The following is a 16608-nucleotide window of genomic DNA, read 5'->3' on the forward strand; positions in this document are numbered from 1 at the left end:
AGCAATAATAGCAGTAAACGGGGAAAAGAAGACAATTCGGATGTCACTCTCGTAATTCAGACTCCTTACAGCCTGCTATGCCGGGTTTTTTCCGGTTTTGGAAAGCGGTTACCATTTATGCACTTTAGAGCGTAATCCCGTGCGTCTTTGTATCCAGCGATTGCCATAGCAATGGGAGAAAGGCTCTTGTATGCTAATCGTTTCAGTCTTTGTTCAAGAAACTAGCTTGGGGCCACTTACGCCTAAGAAACGTGTCTCGGCAAACTTGGACCTCCTGTCAATAATGTTGATGTGTTGAAGTTACCGGAGGGGCAACTTTAATTCAACGTGAATACGGCGCATTTTCGTGCTAAATTTATTTATTAATTTGACTGATTTGAAATGTTCGAAGCTTGCCACAAATTCATGCTCTTTGCCAAAATGCAACTGTACTGAGGCACCTACTTCGTCCTTTCCTAGGATTTACTTCTAACATTTCATACGTTGTCTACATTAATTCTTTTGCGTTGTTTTCCGTCATTCACTTCTCCTACATAAAAGTCTTTCAGTCTCACGAGGTCAGATGGGGCGGTTGACAAGTCGATAGGAGCGTTAAGAAATAGGGGTGCGGGCGGGCGGGGTGTGACACCCATGGGCTCGATTATTGCTTTGAATAGGAAAACACAAAGCACTTTTGGCTGGGGGTCGAGAGGCCAAAATCCTGGTGGGGGGGAGTAAGGTGAACGTGCAGGAGGGAAGTGTGAAAGGCCTTTTCTTAACCCTTCATATCCTAATATCAGTATGCATATTCTCCATACTGGTCATCGTACATTTGTTAAGGTGCTGACAGTTAGAATTTGTTTAACAATCAAGATCTTCTTTAGTTGGTGATCCGTTCCTTTATTCTTGTGACCTTACTGTGTAATTCAGTGGTGATATTACAAGTAGAAAATTAGATGTTTGTCACTCTCAAAAGGGTTAACATTTGATGGGTTGAAATTTGCGATCTCACGATTTTGCCTTGAATGTTCGTATTTCAAATTTTGTGGAAGGCGAGACTTATGCATTTTTCTATTTCTTAAGAGCTGGAGAGGTCAGAGTTTTCAAACCTAAAAGAGGATCTCGATAAAGTGTATATAAAATCATTGGGAATGATGTATCTGGTATCAAAAAGAAATTGTTTTGAGTAGTCTTACATGAAAGATAACGGTAAGAGGGCCTACACCCACCCACCCCCCCCCCTTCCTTTCAACATCCAAAGGAAGTCTGTTTCGAGGTTTATTTACGCTGTGCTGCAAGAACTCCGTGAGTGAGCAAATTTTAGCATAACACGGTGAGAGTTAATGGTCTCTTAAATTTTTTTCGTGTACCTTGAGCTATTTTTTCGAGAACGTTTAAAATCTCCTTATATGTCCACGAATACTCGGCGCGCCTCAACGAACCCAGAGATAAACTTACAAACTCAAAAAAAAGCTTTATGTTCCTCAGAACGGTATGTAGCTAACGCTCCAAAAACGATGGAAATGCACTTTTCGATAGCTATCTCATACCAGAGATGTCTGGGGAATAAACTAGAACAAATGCTTAGAGTTTCTCGCCGATCAAAGGAACAGAGAAAAGTGTTGAAAGTGAACGCCAGCCGAGCATATGATTGTCGTTTCCGGTAATCGAGGTGTTAGAGATTTTCTACATGTCTTAAACAACTGGAGAGAATTCTTCAAAACTAACTCATTGATGAGCTGATCAATGATCCAACTCTCTAAAGTACATCGTTGACTGATCGAGCAAAACAAAAAGTAATTAAATTCTCTTCGACCTTAATAAAAATAGCGAGGTTGTAGGTTGAAGCTCAGCATTGTGTTGTTTGATACGAGATTCTATCGAATGCGCTGACTCTGTTTGTGCAGTTCAAGGTAGGTCATACGTACATTCCTAGCTTTTAAAAACTTTCTCTTTCTTAATTGTGTCACAAATGGAAAGCTATTCCTTCTTAGGGGGATTTCAAAGCAAATTTCGTAGATATCCGCTAAAGACGATATCTATACCTAGTCAGGCGACATCCTAACCCTTGCAACTTAACAGAGTTTTGATTTGTAACTGCTTCTTCTTCCGACGAATGTTTCAGTTTATTGTGATTGTTTTGAACGAAAAACTATCAACATCAAACTCACATTAAACATTACAGCTATCTTTCAAAGCAGGCATCGGTAATGTTTGGCAAAAAAGGAACAGCCAAAGAAAACATTTGGTTTCGTTTGGTATGCAAACTGTTATGTCTTTGATGCAAACATATCTATAGCGTAAACCGTGTATGTTTTGGTTTCTTTGGTTTGGCCAATAGAATTACAAAAGAACAGGTAATTATCCTAATTAAAAACTGTGCATTTCCAGTAGAGAACAGCAGCTGTCTATTCCAAATCAGAAACTATGGAGAGAGAATTTGCTCCTATGAGCACGGGTCTAAGGGAACAAAAACTTATTTACCCAAACCTCTGGTGTACAGAAGCTGAAATCATCGATATGTTCTGAAAAAAAATTTAAAAAATTAAAAAACCTTTGAAGGAAAGCAGCTTGCAAACCATAACACTTGAGTGTGTAGCTCGGCTGTTTCTGAGGTTCTTATGGAGGTGATGACTCTTCTGGCAAACGCCTCAAGAATTAGTCCATTTTACAGCTAACGATTAATTCATTTCCACTGTGGTTAAAAGAAATTTGTTTACGGTTAACCCTTCTCACGACTAACGATTAAAATTTGTCAATTTTTACGCCAGACGTTTTCCTTGCCGTGTTACGACTAGCGGTTAACCCCATTTAGGCCCCCTTTCTGTTCTATATTTTTTTCTTCAAATGATCAACACTAGTTTCCTCCAAGATAAAAACGATAAATACTATTCAGTTCTCTTAGCTTCAGAAATTATTTTCAGTAGATTACGTTTTTCGGGGGGAGAGAGGGGGAGGACTGAAGAGAATAAAAAGTTTTGTTGTGACGTCCTCATGTTGACAGAGAGCATCGTGACTTCAAGCCAAAAATTAAATCAATTTTGATGACGTCACTAACCTTTACATTATGAAGAAATCTACGATTATAAAATAAACACCTTTGTAGAGATCATTTCCCAACAATCCTTTGAAAAGTCTTTTTTAATTTAGAGTGATTTCCTTTCTTTTCGGTTATTAATTTTATTTTTTGTTTTGTTTTGTTTTTTTAAAATAAGATTCATCGATACTCATCTCATTATTTATTATTATGATATAACAGGAAGCCAACATGCCTTTTACCCCAGCACCTCAAAAGAAATGCCAGAGATGTGCAAAGTCCGTTTACCAAGCCGAAGAGAAAAAAGACTCAAACGGCAAACCGTGGCACAAGAGCTGCTTCACGTGTACGGATTGCAAAAAAGGCTTGGACAGTACTACTCTGACCATGCACGACGGTAAGTAAGACGTGATAACACCAAATATTCAATCCTTTCGTTTCCCCAACTGTGTTAGGACGCCGACCAGTTAAAATGGATATGATACACCGAGAGAATACCTCTTGACACCAGGCTGCTGATGGATGACACTAAGTCATAGCTGTAGCTTAAGACAAACCTTGGATTTGTCTTAGGGCACTGGTAATTTTTGTAATTGTTGTTGCTTTTGGTCTCACTCCGTTTTCCTTTGTCATCTTACGTGTCGTTATTTTTTCAGACGATATCTACTGCAAGAGCTGTTATGGTAAAAATTATGGCCCCAAGGGATACGGATTTGGAGGCGGGGCTGGGGCGTTAACAAGGACACAATGAAATGGATTTTCTGATTGGCTAGTGTTTATATCGTTGGCACAGGCTGTTAATTGACCAATTGATTTATCTGTGATTGTTACGTTGATAGAAATTTTCTCTCTTCTTCATTTTTGTATTAATGACTGATAAAATGACTGGAGTTAAAAAAATTGGTTTCTTTAGTAGAGACAGGAGGTAATGGGCTCCTGTTAGAGAGGACATTATTTTTTACTCGTTCTCGCCTATTATGATTTATAGTCACGATTAAAATTCGATATTTAGACCCAACTGTATCTTTTGTTAAGAATATCGAGAGATCTCTGATAAATAAATTTTTTTTTTTAACCATTTTGGTCCAATCTGAGGACAGCCATCTCACTGCTGGTCTTGAGGGTCACGCGAGGGTGATGCGCTTTGCGCGCTACTCAAGGTACGTAATGAAGGCCCTGTTGACTAAACGACACTCACTCGTGAAACTTTTTGGAAATTTAGAACAGGTAATAAAAAAGGGTTTCCCTGTCCATAATTTAGAATGCTATTGAAGTAGTCTGCCTTTCACCCTTACCCGGTGGGGAATAATTGTACTGTTTACTTTTGTATCCCCTGTGGCTTTGGACTTCAAATTATGCTTAGAATGTGAAGGCTTAGCTTCCGAAAGTCGCTCCTTAATTGGCCGCCTAGTGTAGCACAAGCGACCATATTTCTTGACTTGTTAGTGAAAGCTGTCTACTGTTGACACCAAAAATTATGTCTGGTAAGTGAAATTAATTTTTTCTTCTAAATTTAACTCAAGAGCGAAGCTTTGTTAGATAACTATGTACATTTTGCGATTAGGTGCAACTAACCGTCGCCCGTCCTTCCATTTTTTCACTTTAATCTCTTCTTGACGAATTCGGTGTGCGATTTCTCTTCGAAGGAGCGAAATCAAATTTCAGATTCATGCACAAAGCAATTTAGTCTAAGCAAAGGAACAATTGTTTTGGCACACGATTGTTAATCTTTCGAGGTCATCATAAATAACACACAACTGAGTTGCAATTAGAAACTGATGTCTCACGCTGACAGCTCCTTTTCCTTTCTACGATAAGCCGAAGAAAACTCATATTTCTGTAAATTTAATACCAGAGAATCGCCAAGAGCTATCAACAGTAAGTGGAAAATACTTTAGTGGTAACTGTAACAAAACCACTGTAGTTTGGAGCGATTCCGTGACCAAGTTGCGAGTAGACGAATGTGAAGTCGAAGAAGCTAAAAAACTGTTTAAGTTATGGTTTATTTATGGACATAAACCGATGCGTAGTTGTACAGCTCCGTAATTGTTGTTTATTTGTATATCCCAGGTAGCCATTTTCTTCTAAAAGAATTCTTGATCACCCACCAGAACATGTAAAATTAAGGATGCATGCCCTATAGTTATACTTTCTGAACTCTTTTGTTTCGCGTGGCTTCACAGAACAGTCTAGAATCCCTCATTGCATTTTTTAAATGCCTTCTCTCTACAATGAAGTAGCAGTGTCTTGTCTGTCCTGCTGTTTCATCATTCAGCATTTTCTATGATATCTGAGGACTCTTACTTTTCTTTATTCCAAGCTTTTGATAAGACGAAGAAACAAAAAATACTTTTAAGCTATTAGGCAAATTTTTTGGCACCAGGAAGTATGGTGATGTATTTTGTAGACTCAGAATGATGGTAAAAATTTTTTTTTAACTACCTTGTTTAAGTCAGATTCTTTTGTAATTCAAACTTGCCAGATGTGAAACAAACATCTCCAGTTTAAAAGGCATTGGGTTATCCATGCACATTGTCATCCAGAACTCATCATTTTTTTTACTCAATCAGTTGTTTTCAAAATATTCCGCTTGTAAGACAACTTCTATAGCTGTAAGAGCTTATCCTGGCTTTCTGTGGCATGAAGTGAACAAGAGTATTGCATTTCTGCCTTGAAAATTTTTTTTTAATAATTGAGAATTGAGGTTGTATTGCAGCCTTTTAAGGTAAAGTCAACACTTGAACTAAGGAATTTGGGTTTGTCAACTGAGTTGATGATGTAAATTGGTCTTGGTAAGGAGTTTCAAAGCTGACATATTGAGTGTTAGCCCTAAATAAGAGCTATGGCAAGGGGCTTGCATTTGAAGCATCAGCTTTGAAACTACACCAAATTATTTTGTTGTACTCACCCACCAATGCAGCACAACAGTTTCCTTGGTAACTTACCTCTATTATTCTTTGGAACCAGTTGGCCTACCCTGTGTGACATTTCCCTGTTTCCCCACCATGAAGAGACAAGGAGTATTTCTACGACCCCAGGATGGGGTGGTAGTGCAGTGCAGTTTACTCACTCCCTTGCCACTTCCCCAGCTTTGCACTATGATTCTATGACAGCTTGCCGTTACCTCTTTAGATTCCTGGGGAGAGAGAGGCACTGAGAAAATGAAGTTTCTTGTCAAAAAATGGAAGATATGACTTAGCCAGGTTTTAAACTCAGACCCCTCGATCTGCAGACGAGCACAGTAAATGTTGACCCTTTTTACACCCTAACATCAGTGTGCATGTTCTTGACACAGTTCTCTATACGCTTTCTAAGGCATTGACAAGGAGGATTTGTTTGCCAATCAAAGGGTTCCTTCCCTGGTGACCATTTCCTTTATTCTCATGTCCTGAGTGTATGATTCAGGAGTGATACTGTAGGGAGAAATTAGATGCTAGTCTCTCTTAGGGTTTAAAAGGTTAAACCACTGTGTCTCACAATTCACTCTCACATTGCAAGCACATTGTGCTTGTTATGGAGATATTATAGTTAAGATATTTTGTGATTAAACACAAACTCAACATTTATTTTATCATGTACATGTAGGACGGTGTCCTCGTTGTAATGACCGTGTCTATGCAGCGGAGCAAGTTATAGCAGGAAAAAACAAGTATCACAAACGATGCTTCACTTGCAACAACAAGCCCACTTGCAACAAGTCCTTAGACAGTGGCTCATTCAATGAGCATGATGGTATGTTGTTATTCATACTGTTTGTTTGATCTGTTAATTTTTTAAAAATGCTATTCAGCACTGAGGGTTTTTTTTTGCCTTTATTTCACTATTTAAAACTGAACGTCCACTACATTTACTGTAGTGGTCATGGCTCAGCACCATGCAGTAACGATATGCATGTAGTTGTCTTCCATTAATGAGATGCCTGGTTTTTGTCTTCCAATACCAGGCCTCACGGAAAAGGATAAATTCAAACAAAGTTCCTATTTGTTTTCCAGATCAAGTGTACTGTAGAGGCTGCTATGGCAAACTATTCGGACCCAAAGGATATGGCTATGGGGCTGGGGCTGGCGCACTCCACTTGACTGGAAAGTAAACCCCTAATTTTGGTCACATTCAGTGACATGTAACTAAGTTACTTTGCACAATGTATTTTCATGTGGATAAATGATCAAACACTTGTCAACTATATTTTGATACAAGCATTGTAGACTCTTTCATAGGGGGTTAATTATTACTGCCTTTTTACTGTAAAACATAAGTTTAAGAATGTGATGTTGCCAAGGGAAAGGTGATCTACTATGGTTTTATTATAGATTTATAAGACTAGTTTTGTAACAAAATAAAATGAACAAAACAGAGTTATTTGCTGTATCATGTAATTCTCTGTGTAGTTCTACTGATCAGGGGGTCAAAGGGATATCAAGTGTCTTGATTGTTTGTAAAATCACTTAAATTTGGGGAACTAGTTACAGCCAAACCTGTTTTAAGTGGTCAGTTGTCCAAGTCTGGAAAACACTGTAATTTTCACCTTTGTTAATCCCTTAAACCCTTAGAGTGACTAGCATCTAATTTCTCCTCACAATATCACCCCTGAATCAAACATGAAAGTGATGAGAATAGAGAAGATGATCACCAACTAGAACAGCTCTTGATTGTGAAACAAACTCTCCTTTTCAGTCTTTTTGGAAATGTATGGAGAACAGTATGGAGAATTTGCATACTGATGTTAGGGTGTAAAGGGTTAAGAGGTCACCTCTCTAAAGCATTTGTGTCCATCCTTTACTGAGTCCCAGTACTTAATGGTCACTTAATGCAGAATCACTCAAATAAAACTAAGAAAAGCTTTCAAGTATATTTAATCCATGTTTATCTCCCAAAAGTATTGCTAATATAGTATTTTTGAGCATGATTTTGTACATTTTGTCATCAATTATGGCTTAAAATGGCATTTTTAGTTGTCTTTTATACTGAGGAACCTGTATGAAGTAGTGAACATGTATTGAGCAGTCACCCTGCCTTTTCTTGTGGGTTACCACATAATAAAGTTTCAACTGGAAGATGGTGAAGTAAATCCTGTGTTCTTGATAGCTATTCAAGAGCAACAAATGAGCTTAACTTGTGCTTTGCACTGCATGGATGACTTTGAAAATCTTTTAGAAGTGTTCCCCAAGGGATAGGATTTGCCATATAATATTGATATAGTATGACACAAGAAGAGAAACAGAACAGTTTAAGGTAGCTCTGTATGGTTTCTTTTATTTCTTAACATTAATTCTTTGATGGACTGATAAGACCACATTTTCCACCTATTCCCTCAAAAGCTGATATTAACAGGGTGCCCCATTGTTTCTTGACATGTGATAATTTTTTTAAGGCATAGTGTGATAACTTAGATAACTGTTCACCCTTAAAATAAAAATAAAAAATGATTATCTACAAGAGGGAGTTGTTTAGGAGGACTTTTTAGGTATATCTTAAAATCGAGTTTAAGTAGCTTTCGTGTTATAGGAAAAGATAATATGCTCGGAAATTGTTGCTCTTAGAGGTGAATGAGTTTTAGTCGATGTCCTAAGTGCTTTTCAGAGAGGGTTAGATCTTTGAGATTTTTTATGGCACGAATGTGTTTAGCCCAGGGGATAAAACAGATGGCTGATTTGATTAATTGCCCAGAGGCAGGCCTGTTTTTGGTATATCATCGGCGGATGAAAATTAACAGATTTAACCAGATTGTTATGAAGATAACAGTTCAACCTCCACTACCCAGTTAATCCTCGTTGAGAAGTGGAAAATGTGATCCCCGCAAGCGAAACTCTTTCAAACGCCAAACGTTTTCGAAACGTATTACGGCTATTAATTGTAGCCTAAGACAAAGGTCGAGCATTTATGCCACTCAACACTTCCCGAAGTAATAGAAAATACCTAAAATAAAGCCCAATAAGGCAATGTGTGATTTCGATTCAAAGTGATTGTCCTCAAACTATTTCCATGTTGTCAAGCGCATATGTAAATGACATATGAAGATCATTCATTGTACAGAAGAAATACCATTACTAGAGGAATGTAATCGGTGGGCAACATGAAAATATTGAAGATTATTAGATAAGGGTCGATGTAACTCACCACACGTAAGTGAACGTTCGAACTTGAAAGACGTCGGAGTCAATCTCATCGTAATCATAATTATTATTCTCAATGATTATAATTGTTACCATTTTTTGAACATTTAAAGGGAAAAATGTTCAAATTCTTAGAATAAGTGTATTTTTAGAATGTTAGCTTGGTATAATTTCTCAATAATTGTAAGATATTTAAGACAAAGATTCAATGACGATATCGTGCCTGGAATCCTCGTCTGAATTACCACGAAAGGGACAGTTCAATGTCAAAAAAAGTAAGAATATGATTAAAAGAAATGAAGTCCGGTTTCCTGAATTATAACTTGAATAATACAGACTTCGTTAAGTTTATGGATTGAAATTCACTGGAAATCGGATTTGAGACTACCAAAGTTGCCGAACAATTTTGCTATCGGGGAAGAAATCTCTGGTAGATTATGTCAAATTATGATATAGGCGCGGGGTAAGAGAGCGAGAGACATGTCTCTGAGTTTTAGACAGCCTCAATTTCAAAACGAGGTCACATGCAGAAATTTCCTTGTGAAAAAGAGTTTTTATTGCATGATAACTGAAATTTGTTTGGCACTCGGCCTCGTTTTTAGACAGAGGCTCCGGGCATCTTGGAGCTCAGAAGACGGTAATCAATGAATGACACATCTTTGCATAATCACGACCCGCACAAAGGAAAATGAATTAAAAGGTATTAAAGTGTCTGCACGAAATGAAAATATCAGAACTGGTTATAGCGTTCGACATGTGGGGAGATATGGCTTTTCTCGAAGAAACAAGACTGGTCCACGTTTATAAATCCTCGATCTCTAATCAGAATTCTGTAACAACAGCTAAAGGTCATGATGTCCCATATACTGGAACGTGTTCCTTAGACAATGGCGATTTCCCCAAAATAGAGTCTGCGGCTTTTTCCGCCATCATGAGCGTAGAAGCGTTAAGATTACCGCTAACTATACTAGGGAATACAGACGCATCCACGACCCGGAGATTGTCGACTCCGAAGACACGAGTTTGCGCGTCGACAACAGCCATCGGGTCATCTTCGGTTCCCATCTTGTTCGTTCCACAGAGATGGTAATCAGTCTTAGCGTATCCTTGAACGAAAGCGTCTATTTCGTCCTCGGTTTCACAAGTCTTAGCTGAGAGGAAAAAATCAAGTTTAAAATTTATCTTTCTAGGATTCCAGGATCAAGTAATATAACTAGGGTGTAACGGATTCAAGGGTGGGTCATAAATATCATCAAGATGTCCTTATTTTGCTTGGTAACATGGCTTTAGTTCGCCCTTATACTCTGTTAGCGACTACTGACCCCACCTCCCCCTCTGTTCTCCATGAAAACCATATGTTCCCCCTAAAATTCTCCGACCCCCTCCCCCACAAGATAAAAAATGACTGGTCCTTTAACCCTTTACACTCGGACATCAGTAACCACTCTTCTCCATACTCCTCTCTAAAAATTTCCTTTCGTACTGACAAAAAGGTTTAATAACTTGTTTAACAATTAAATTTTCTTGAGTTGGTGATCATTTCCTTTACTCGTATGGTCTTAACGTTTGCTTCAGCATTATTATTTTAAGGAGAAATTACATTCAGGTCACTCTCGTGGTTTAAAGGGTTAAGAAATAATTCAACGCCAAGTGCAACAAGATACATATAAATCATCTAATAAAATACATGAAAAAATTACGCGCGTCTGATTGGCTGAAAACGATGCATTTTTCATGTGACACAAGTGCAAAGTTGTAAACGAGTGAAAATTATAAATAGCGCGCTGCCAAAATTTCTTACGTTTTGACTTTCTGTAATGCGTTTTTCATGAAATTTATTTTTCAAGACTACAAATTTTGGTATCTGAAATTTTTTTTCGTGCTTATGCACTTTAAATTGCACTCTAAATCATACTGTTACCTATACAAACCTGGTTTTATCGGTTTTCCTCTATAAGGTTCAAAGGCCTTCTGGTTGAGTACATCACGTGCAATTCGCACACAGGTCCTCATTAAGCGACGATCACTGTCACGTGACAGATAGTTTGGTTGAATGACAGGATGGGAAAGTGGGTCACGTGATCGCAGTTTCACGAAGCCCCGGCTGCTGGGTCTAAGAATCTCAGCACAAACCTGAAAGAGAATCCATCAAGAAGGTAATTATCCTATAAGCCTGTTCTCAGAAATCTCTGGTGAGAAATTGATGCGAACTCGGCAACAAAAAATAACAAGCTGCGAAACTTGCGTCTTCCCTTTCCCTATATCCATTCGTTTTTCCTTTGGTTGCCAACTCTTTCGTTTTCAAAGCAGGACTGTCGACAGTTTTACCTGGTATCCATGTTGAATAATCTCAGAACTGCCCGCCTCTTTCATCGCAGTAGGAACAAACTGCATCTGTATATCGGGGTGTGACACGCTGGGATCACTTTTAACGAACCCACCGCTCTCAAAATGGTTAGAGGCACACACTCAATTCTTGAATAAAAACCACTGTAGGCCAGCTCGTATCATGTTGTGCAGTTTAAACGTACTGTTCAACGTCACTGGCTTGAGGCTTTCCTGTTGTGTTCGTAGTCATAAAAATTATTTCCAATCGAGGTAGATTTTAGTAATAAAATGTAACAGGGATACCAATAATAATTATGATAACAATAATAACGATGAGGATGATGATGATGATCATAAGCCACTGTGAACAGGGTGACAACTTAAGTAGGGTAATTTGGTATCATCAACTAAGTTGATAACGTTAATTGGCCACTGTAAAGAAGTTTAAAAGCTGACGTTTCGAGCGTTAGCCCTTCGTCAGAGCGATCGCTCTGATGAAGGGCTAACTCAGTCAACTCAGTCAGCTTAGTTGATAACACTAAATTACCCTGTTATTCTCTCCCACCGACGCAGCACCACAGTTTCTTTAGAAACTTACCCACTTTGAACGACTTAAGGCCTGAAATTCCCAGTGAATGGTGCAATGCTCTACATTCCTAAAATACATTCAAGATCTCTACATCATGTAGGTTATCTGGTGCTAATTACTTACATATTGGACATACACTTGGACGTGATCTTGCAGATTTTTTCCCACTCCTGGTAACTTTGCCACCATAGGTATTCCCAGCGACTTCAGCTCTGTTTCATCCCCAATCCCAGACAGCATAAGTAGCTGTGGAGAATTAACCACTCCACCAGAAAGGATGACTTCTTCAGAGGCGCGTGCTCGTTTCACTGAATCCCCAACCCGATATTCTACTCCAATGGCTTTACCGTTTTCAAACAACACTCTGTTTGCCAGTGCTCTGGTCTCGGTCGTTAAGTTATTCCGGGGAAGAGCTGGCTTCAAATAAGCGGATGCGGCACTCCATCTCTTCCCTTCGTGTATAGTACGATCCAGTGAGCCAACTCCTTCCTGTTGATAACCGTTGAAGTCATCTGTAAATGGGTGACCGGCCTCTACACCCGCAGCGATGAAGACGTGGTGTAGAGGATTAGAATGTGTTCCACGATACACTCGCATTGGCCCACTTCCTCCACGATACTGACTAGCACCTAAACATAGAAACTCGCGTCAAGTCCATGAGGTAGACACAACGGCCGGAGAAGGGTCGGAAAACCGATTGAGAGGTTCGGTGCGAGTCCTCGGTGTGGTCACTGGTGTTGCATTTTTGAGCAAAACATTTTTCTGCTACGCCGCTTGTCTCTGCCTAACAGCCTTAGTTTAGATAGTGCATGGTTTATAGGAGTGCTTTGTATCCAATAAAAGTGCATTTTGCTGAGTAACTGAGATAATTTAAGTTAATTTTATTTGCTTTAGACCGACAGAATTCAAATAGGTTAATTTTTTCTCTCATCTTGTGTCAAAGAGTGTATTGAGAAGACAAACACCGCTTGACGTAAAAGCGTCTGCTAAAAGCAAAAAACTTATTGGGTAAGGCATAGAGGTGATCGAGTCCTTGTGTGGTAAACACAGACATACCATGTTCGTATCTTTCCAATCTCTTGAAGTAAGGCAGACAGTCTGCATAGGACCACCCTGTGGCGCCTTCCTTATCCCATCTGTCGTAATCAAACGCATGTCCGCGTGCAAAAATCATTGCATTTATTGAAGAGGACCCACCCAGTACACGACCTCTTGGATGGTAAATAGTCCTGCAATATACATGAAGAGCAGCCATTTGAGTTCACTATTTTTTGATAGATTGATAACTCTCTGGCGAGTGTGAGTTAAAGCTAAAAAGCCTCCAGTGAGAATCAAACCCATAAATTAACGCACACTGTTCAACTGCTCTACTCATCACTTGCCCAATCCTCTGACAGCCAATAGGCCATTTTATAGTTGTGTACTTAGTTGCCAAGCCTTTGATTTGGAGCAAGGCTGAAGGTGACCTTGTTGTGACAGAGACCAGTATCTAGCTAGCATGATAACAAAAAAATTTACTTTTAAAAAGCAGCACCATTTGTATCATAACAAGGTCACCCTTAGCCTCACTCTTGTTCAAAGGCTTGGCGACCAAGCACACAACTGTAAACTGGACTATTGGGAGATTTCAATCAAGATTTTCAATTCAGCTGAGATCTGGGTATCCAAAACATGATAAACCAATGAGCAGGGAAGGAGAAAGAGAGACTGAAGTTTGTAGGCTCTTCTGTATGACAACAATATATGTTAAATTCATTTGCTTTGGGCATGAGACAAAGAGAAAATCTGAAAACCAAAAATAATTTCAGACTTGGAACATAAACACTTGTGGCTTATTAACCAAATCTACATGAGGGTCAAGAGCTGGTTAACCCACTTTAAGTCCAATTTCAATACTGCATTCCCCCATCCATCTTTCCCATTATATTCCCCATTTTTCCCCAGGCTCCTACCATCCTACTTCCTTGACCCTTCTAACTTCCAGAAGTGATTAAAATGTAACTTCTCACTACAATATCCATACACTATCCAGCAAACAGGTAATAGGAATACTCAAACTTATCAGGTATAGGTTGTCATCTTGATCTAACATTAAATTCTCGTCACTTTTTTGGAAGGAAATGTCAAGCAGCTAGAGGGGAGAAGTAACTATCCGATCTTGGGAGTTAAAGGGTTAACAGATCTTGGTTGGACTGCAGAATCACCAAGTTAATTAATGTTATGATTAGCAATGGTGTGAAAATGAAAAGAAAATTAAATTTGTTTTAACACCTATTTTTTAAATATTGCTGAGGCTCTGATGTATAGAACCAGTTGTGACTGTCATATTCTAAGTTATATGACATGGCTGCTGGCATCTGTATTTTCCATGTGTTATCTGATGGTCCAGCTTCAAGGAGGAGTACCCTTAAATCTGGATTAGCTGACAGCCGATTGGCCAGAACACACCCAGCTGATCCCGCACCAATGATAATGTATTCATGGGTGGAGGAAAATGATGTGGTTGACTTAGAGTATCTTTCTATCACTTGGCCTCCTGGTTAGATTAAGAAACAATAAATTTCACTTCACTGCATGATAATGTACCCTTTACCTCATGGGGCCACATGGTTTGGCAAGGTTACTTTCCATGGCATATTTTTGGCTCATTTAACTGTATGCTTAGACTTACACTCATCACAAGTTATCTCCACAGTATTTTCCAAATTTCCTTGACAGTTCACCACTGAACATTAAGTTATCCTCACCTTATTAAATATTCTAATTGTTGGTTCTTTAAGCTTAATAAATGTACTAAAACTTTATTTTGCCTTAGAACTTCTTTATGCAGTTATCACAGAGAAAGTGCAATTCATTTAAACCTGAAACAATCCAAATTGGCTACCTCCTGACCATACCCCATGCCATGTCACAACCTGTAACATGCATCTTATCTTGTTTAGTGCATCAAATCCTTCATGTGTTAACATAGGGTCAACTCATGTCAATCAGGGATGGCTCCATCCACCCTCTTCTACATGTTTGATTGGTAAGGGTGTGTGATGATAGGAGTGTAATTTTTGCATTGAAGATTATCTTTGAGGAAATTAACCATATCGATAAGATTTCAATTGGCTTCACACTAACCAGTCAATTTCCAGGTAAATTTTTTTCTGGATACCTTATAAGTGCTCTGAACAAACCCCAAGGAAAACCTGTTCATGTTCAATACCTGCAACAAAATAAGGAAGTGTTAAAAATCATAGTCTAGTATGGTCCATTAGTTTCATACTTACCTCTAGATACTCTAATTTATTGCCTTGTGTTTCTTTTTTTTCGAACAAGGGTGGGAAGGGGGGAGAGGTTGATGCAGAAGTATATTTAGTCCATGTAATAATTTGTATCTGTTTATGGGAGTTGTGTATCTAGAGTAGGTCTACTGCAATACTCGATCCCTAAGTTATCCCCGCAGACTTTGCAGTTACCTCTTAAGTGCTCGCTTACACTTTGAGCAAACGTCCACTAAAGGCAAGTCTTGTATCAATAGATTGTAAGATACATGTCTAAATTTTAACATAGGCTCAATTGACCCTAACTACACCCTGCGGCAAGGTCCGTGATCCTGGCGATTTTTCTCGCTTTTTGTACATACTCACCCTGCTGATAAGTTTTGTACAGACTCACCTTAATAAGTTTTGCACGTCAAGCACCAAAATTTATCGCTATCTGAACGCCAGATCACTGTTGCTTGTGTCAACGTATAGCTGAAATTTTATCCTGGATTTCTCGAACCCCTGCAACTGCAGGAGTGTATTAATTTTGTCGAGTCACCGACTTTAATTTGCCAATATCACAGAAGAATGTCACGGGTTGATGTCACGACATACCACCGAAAGTGAATCAGCGGTTCATTGCAGTCAAAATGAAATTGAATTTGCCGTTCATAATATATGTAAAACACTCTATTTTTAAGAAAATACAGCAACTTTCATTTTTCACTCTTCATTGGACCTCTAAGAACATGTAAACTTTCGGTACTAGTTTCCAGTCTTTCTATCGCTAAACGTCCAAAAAACAGTTCGCTGATTTGACACCGGTTCTCCAATTCTTTCAATTTTATGATAGACTGGTAAGTGGTTCATCAAAAGCAAGAAAAACATAAATGTTCTATTTATTTTGTGGAGTACAAATCATGGAAAGATAAAGCAGTGTTCACTTGGTTTCTAAATAATCGTTTCTGATTGGTTGAGAGTCGAAATCTATCGGCACTCATCGGATTTTCGCGCCAAAAAACGCAGCTGCAACTCTGCTGATCGTTTCCACCTCAGTAGCAGGTCGTCCCTCAAGAAGTCTTGAAAGAGTACAGGAGCTTCGAATTCATCAGTGAAAAGCTCACTTCTATCGACTTTTGAAGTCTATTTTCCATGCTATACAACTTCACTTGGACGAGCTGCCTTCGATCTTATTTTTCCTCCAGATATCATCGTTTGATGCTCATGAGGAAGAGTAACAAAGCTTTGAAAAAGTGGGTGAGAAACTTGAACGATGACACGGTCCCATATATTAACTTGCAAATTCTAAAT

At 38.8% G+C, this 16608-nt stretch overlaps 3 protein-coding genes across 5 annotated transcripts; 2 read left to right on the forward strand and 1 right to left on the reverse strand.

Annotated features, from left to right (window-relative positions):
- Positions 1-1219: 1219 nt before the first annotated feature.
- Positions 1220-4094, forward strand: LOC113669257 (muscle LIM protein 1). 2 transcript variants are annotated; one of them, XM_027185257.2, is made up of 3 exons: positions 1220-1312; positions 3239-3413; positions 3673-4094. In XM_027185257.2, exons 2-3 carry the CDS (start codon positions 3248-3250, stop codon positions 3765-3767), a joined length of 261 nt encoding a protein of 86 aa, XP_027041058.1. In that variant the 5' UTR covers positions 1220-1312; positions 3239-3247; the 3' UTR covers positions 3768-4094. The 2 variants fall into 2 exon arrangements, with proteins under 2 accessions (XP_027041058.1, XP_027041057.1); XM_027185256.2 differs by lacking the exon at positions 1220-1312 and adding an exon at positions 1831-1892.
- Positions 4095-4351: 257 nt separating this feature from the next.
- On the forward strand, positions 4352-7375 carry LOC113669258 (cysteine and glycine-rich protein 2-like). Of its 2 annotated transcripts, none has more exons than XM_027185258.2 (3): positions 4352-4500; positions 6602-6748; positions 7009-7375. In XM_027185258.2, the coding sequence occupies exons 1-3, from the start codon at positions 4494-4496 to the stop codon at positions 7104-7106; spliced, it is 252 nt and encodes an 83-aa protein (XP_027041059.1). In that variant the 5' UTR covers positions 4352-4493; the 3' UTR covers positions 7107-7375. The 2 variants fall into 2 exon arrangements, with proteins under 2 accessions (XP_027041059.1, XP_089041104.1); XM_089184978.1 differs by having other exon boundaries at positions 4359-4500; positions 6960-7375.
- Positions 7376-9667: 2292 nt separating this feature from the next.
- LOC113669255 (choline dehydrogenase, mitochondrial) lies at positions 9668-16061 on the reverse strand. The gene is given in 8 exon segments (XM_027185254.2): positions 9668-10280; positions 11061-11262; positions 11458-11688; positions 12170-12675; positions 13103-13275; positions 14318-14582; positions 15173-15257; positions 15710-16061. Coding segments are annotated over 7 exon segments (1755 nt in total). The 5' UTR covers positions 15249-15257; positions 15710-16061; the 3' UTR covers positions 9668-9978.
- Between the last annotated feature and the right edge of the window lie 547 nt (positions 16062-16608).

This window comes from Pocillopora damicornis, chromosome 10, assembly GCF_964200805.1.
Source record: "Pocillopora damicornis chromosome 10, jaPocDami1.2, whole genome shotgun sequence".
NCBI lineage: Eukaryota > Metazoa > Cnidaria > Anthozoa > Scleractinia > Pocilloporidae > Pocillopora > Pocillopora damicornis.

Excerpts from the sequence above, each read along its gene's own strand:
- LOC113669257 (XM_027185257.2), top strand. The coding sequence starts at position 3,248 with ATGCCTTTTACCCCAGCACCTCAAAAGAAATGCCAGAGATGTGCAAAG. Across the intron at positions 3,414-3,672 it reads TACTCTGACCATGCACGACG|ACGATATCTACTGCAAGAGC; the intron begins GTAAGTAAGACG and ends TTATTTTTTCAG.
- LOC113669258 (XM_027185258.2), top strand. Across the intron at positions 6,749-7,008 it reads CTCATTCAATGAGCATGATG|ATCAAGTGTACTGTAGAGGC; the intron begins GTATGTTGTTAT and ends TTTGTTTTCCAG.